At 28.0% G+C, this 4,655-nt stretch overlaps 2 protein-coding genes across 7 annotated transcripts in view; one reads left to right on the plus strand and one right to left on the minus strand.

Moving 5' to 3' along the window:
- LOC108742691 (actin-like protein 6B) overlaps positions 1–4,655 on the minus strand; it is a 31,541-nt gene that overhangs the window by 15,259 nt on the left and 11,627 nt on the right. The gene's annotated exons all lie outside the window — the stretch shown is intronic.
- LOC112905025 (battenin-like) lies at positions 409–2,516 on the plus strand. Of its 3 annotated transcripts, none has more exons than XR_003231517.1 (3): positions 409–765; positions 1,826–2,021; positions 2,353–2,514. XR_003231517.1 is itself a non-coding variant. In XM_025976562.1 (3 exons), exons 2-3 carry the CDS (start codon positions 1,794–1,796, stop codon positions 2,485–2,487), a joined length of 363 nt encoding a protein of 120 aa, XP_025832347.1. In that variant the 5' UTR covers positions 415–765; positions 1,690–1,793; the 3' UTR covers positions 2,488–2,516. The 3 variants fall into 3 exon arrangements, 2 of the variants coding, with proteins under 2 accessions (XP_025832347.1, XP_025832348.1); XM_025976562.1 differs by having other exon boundaries at positions 415–765; positions 1,690–2,021; positions 2,353–2,516; XM_025976563.1 differs by having other exon boundaries at positions 415–765; positions 1,793–2,021; positions 2,353–2,516.

Below are 4,655 nucleotides of genomic sequence, written 5' to 3' on the forward strand. Positions count from 1 at the left end.
AATTTTAAGTATGTTGTTTAATTGAAAATTTATAAATATTTTATAGCAATTTTTTTAATACTGACAGTTCAGAACATTATATTATATCAAGATTTCAGATATTCAAATGTTCTTCTTTGAATAATTAAATATTCAAATACTTCAGTATTTATAAATATTCAATTATCGGATCAAATCAAAAGAAATATGTATTCCAATACCTATTGTTAAATATGAAAAATTTTGACTTCTACTAGGTACCGACTTCTTAAGTATTTTTAATTCCGGTTTCTTACTTCTGCAGAATACTAATAATCACATAATAAGTTCATATATACAAATATGTATATATAATATGTATACTTCTATTTAAAATAACAGCAGGCATATTATACACCGTGTATTTATTACATAACGACAACTAATGTAAAGTAACGAGTAAGTTCAATTTAATAATTACTGATTGCAATTCCTGCGCTGTAATAAGTCAGAGTCTATCGTGTTTTTGCAAAACATTTTGTTGTTACTATTATCACTCTTAAACTGAACATACTGTTTTAACAATAATTACTTATCGTTAGTGTCCTCGGTAAAAGCTAAATTTTAAAACACGAAAGATAGTTCCAAAAATCATAAGAAAAATAAAATACGTAAGGTTTAATCAAAGCAAAGGACAAAAAAAGCTTTTTACTGTAACACTTTGAACTTGAAATTTTAATAAAAACTGAGTGTGACCATAGGTATACAACACTATTACATAGGTGTTCAATTAGATAAGTGCATAAGGTAGGTAATTTACTTATATACAAAAGGACAGTTAAGTTAACAGAAAGTAAGTAAGTTAAACTTAATATCAGCAACAACAAGTAATCGTCAGTAGTTTAAACATGAGTGCAACATTCAAAATTTGTAATAAAAGTGTTTCGTAACTAATTTAAATTTATTGGAACGAAACACGTTAAATAAAGCTGGTCAAAATCCTTCAAATAAACACCTTGAAAGTTGGAAGTGTATCTGATATTGTATTATATTTTGTGTTGTGCAAATCTATTTAGTGTATGATCGTGTGCTAATAAATAATAAATATACGTTTCATTTATTACAATAGGTACAGTATACAATTTAATTATATCCATTAATACGTAATTTGGACTATTTTAACTGTAATAAAACTAAAAAAAAAGAAACGAAATCTTTAATATTACTATCGTTGACTTTGCAACTTATTAAATTATATAAAAAATACTTTTATAATGACAGATAACAGTAGAGTAGTTTAATAGAGTATTGTATGATAACAACGTAACGTATCAGAACATATATCTGTATTTGAATTATTGTAAATAGTACAAACATATAAGATAGGCAATACCGATAAGTATTAGCATTTATTTTATAGTTACCTATTATATATAATAAAAAGCAATAGGTGATAAGCAAAACCGTTCAAAAACTACCTACATAAAATTTAGTTTATAATTTTAAGAACGAAATTTAAAATTAAAAAAAAAAAAACATTTTTTTAAATGGACCACATAAGAAAGTAACAGATATTTTATCGTTTTTGCATCGGTAAAATGTTATTGAAGCGGTACCTAATCACTTTGATTGAAACTTATTGGCGTTCTATCTGTTTTTATCATTAATCTGATGACGACAATGATTTAGAGTAACATAGTGTAATAAATCGACAACATTTCTTTGATCTAGATTAAGAAACTTAATTTGGCGAAAACAATTACCACACACTCTAACTAAATAAGTCGACTGTTATAACTGTTAATAGAAGTTTCGTGAATAAAATTAATTATAGTATGAATAATGAAAATTACGAATTACAACAAAGGCATCAAGCATCGCCAACCGAAGGGCCATCGTCGCAAATTTCCAAGAAAGGAACATTTAGTATATTCAAAAATTCGGAGTTTAAAACTACTTGGAGACCATTAGTAGCATACTGGCTGTTAGGACTTTGCAACAATTATGGCTATGTTGTCATGCTTACTGCTGCTAATGATATACTCAGTGAGGAATCAGAAGAGGTAACAAACAATTTACGATTTAATTATTAAAATAAGAATAAGTGTTAAGACTTTTAATAGTGTAAATTTAAATTTAATTAAACCCTTTCATGAACAATTAAGGCTAAAGCACTTTAAGTAAAGACTTCCAAGTAGTCTGATAGTTCATATAATTTTATCAACGTTGAAGGACCTTTTAAAGAACTCGAAATCATTATGTGCGACTATTTAAAAGTTCAATAGTTTCTGTTTCCAAAAAAAATAATAAATAACTATTTTCTAACGTAAAATTCTTGCCCTATATTTAATAAAAGTGTAATCATGATTTCAATTTTAATTAATTTTGTTTCAGCCATCGAATAATTCAACGGACAACCCCGAGCGCGAATGTAACTATATGTCCACGGGAGCCATATTGTTAGCAGATATCCTGCCGTCCCTATTAATTAAAATTACGGCCCCTTTCCTGCCTTTTTTTGTCAAGTAATGACTAAATTTTTACTTCGAGATATTAAATAAAAAACATATCATGATTTCAATTTTAATTAATTTTGTTTCAGCCATCGAATAATTCAACGGACAACGAGCGCGAATGTAACTATATGTCCACGGGAGCCATATTGTTAGCAGATATCCTGCCGTCCCTATTAATTAAAATTACGGCCCCTTTCCTGCCTTTTTTTGTCAAGTAATGACTAAATTTTTACTTCGAGATATTAAATAAAAAACATTGAAATTTTANCCATTTTGCATTACAAAAGTTCTGGTTTATGTAAATATTTTACAAAACTCGTTATAAAAAATTTAAATTAACCATTTCAAAAATAATAACGGTTAATATAAGTTTTTTACAATATCAATTACAGAAGTAACGGTTAGTGAAAAATATTTCCATTACTTATTACAAAAAATTTACATGAAATATTTTGGATTACTCATTATAAAAGTAACGGTTAATAAGTACAAGTTTTTTACAATATCAATTACAGAAGTAATGGTTAATGGAAAATGTTTTCTTTGCTCATTAGAAGAAGAGTTGCAACCCTGATGAATTTCATCAGTAAGGATAAGTAGCGTGTGCTATTATAGTATTTCTCTAATTAATTTCAAATTTTATTAAAGATATAAAGATATAATAAAATTACCTAGATGAGGTGTTTTCTTTTAAATTGCTATTGGACGTACTAGCTGTATGTCTCTCATTATTTTTAGAAAAGTCGTATTTCAAAGTGTCACTTAAATTAATTAAATTATTTTCATATTTTCGACAAATTCGTATATTGGTTATACGTATATATGCAAATTAGGTAACTTTGGGGCTAATCGAATTGCTAAATTTACCTACGCATGGCATGCGGATATACTTAGCCGAGGATGTGAATGCAAAATAGCGAAATGCAATAACACTGTTGTGCTTCCAAAGCTCCAACTAATTTTTAATAGAAGAAACGCTTTGATTGGCAGTCGACATTAGCACTAATATATTTTTAACGTACAAAATGGAGCCGACATGGCGACTGAGGTGAATTTTGCATTAACTGTCAGAAGGTAAGCAGGCAGCTAACAAGCACACCATTTACCTCATTAAACATCACATGAAACTCTAATAAACTTCTATGTCAATTCATATGAACTATGAAACTGTTCCAGTTAACGCTGTCAAATTTTTTGGCCCCAAAAAGTCAAGGGAAATCTCTTTTTAAACAAATATTTGTTATATATATCTATATCTCCACTGTTTAAAACGCAATCTAAATGAAACATGTCTTAAAGTGTTTTAAACTTTAAAACAGAAAAAAAAACATTACAATCTTTAAATCCCTTCAGCTAGAGTAAAACATCCCACAGGGTTGGAATGTTTCAAACAATACTTAAAATACGTATTTCAAACACTGTCGAAATAAAAAAAAACAACATCTCACAGGGTTGAAATTCTTAAAACAGTGTTCAAATTAACACTGTTAAAAACAACTATAAGATGCCACGATAAAAAGAACTTGTATAGAACAAGTTAAAAAGTGTTCAAAATAAAAGTGAAAAAGTTGTTTAAAACATACAAACACATGTTTAAAACGTATTTGAACTGTTTCACAAATAATAAATGACTTTTTATCCAACCATGTGTATATCCTAGTAATAGTTATTATTAATTTTAATTATTCCTTGAGAACATACAAAACTCTCGTGTACTTCAGTAACTGTATTAGAAATTTTGTTTGGTTTTTCTTTATTGCTCAATGTGGGATTTTTGCGTACCTGATAAATAGGATGAAGGATGAAGCCTTTTTTTTTAACAATCAAAACAATGCGTTCTACATTTTTTTTTTTTAATAAATTGTCACTAAAAGTGTAATACAAAATCAATCAATTTGCTGATAATAAACTTTTAAAATGCCAGATCATCGAATTCTGAATTCGTTTGCATACATACTTATTATATACGAGGGTGGATTGATAAGTTTCCGGCCTGACCAAGAAAAACAAGGTTTTTAAAAATTTTTTTTTTTTATTTCTCAACATAATCTCCTCCAAGGCTGATACATTTCTCATAGCGGTGTTCCAGTCTATTAATGCCATCTCTATAGACTGATTCGTCAAGCTCCTCAAAATAACCATTTACAGCTTCGATTACTTCTTCATTGTCCGCAAATCTCT

Source organism: Agrilus planipennis, unplaced genomic scaffold (assembly GCF_000699045.2).
Source record: "Agrilus planipennis isolate EAB-ADULT unplaced genomic scaffold, Apla_2.0 scaffold346, whole genome shotgun sequence".
NCBI classification, from domain to species: domain Eukaryota; kingdom Metazoa; phylum Arthropoda; class Insecta; order Coleoptera; family Buprestidae; genus Agrilus; species Agrilus planipennis.

Excerpts from the sequence above, each read along its gene's own strand:
- LOC112905025 (XM_025976562.1), top strand. The coding sequence starts at position 1,794 with ATGAATAATGAAAATTACGAATTACAACAAAGGCATCAAGCATCGCCA. Across the intron at positions 2,022-2,352 it reads TCAGTGAGGAATCAGAAGAG|CCATCGAATAATTCAACGGA; the intron begins GTAACAAACAAT and ends ATTTTGTTTCAG.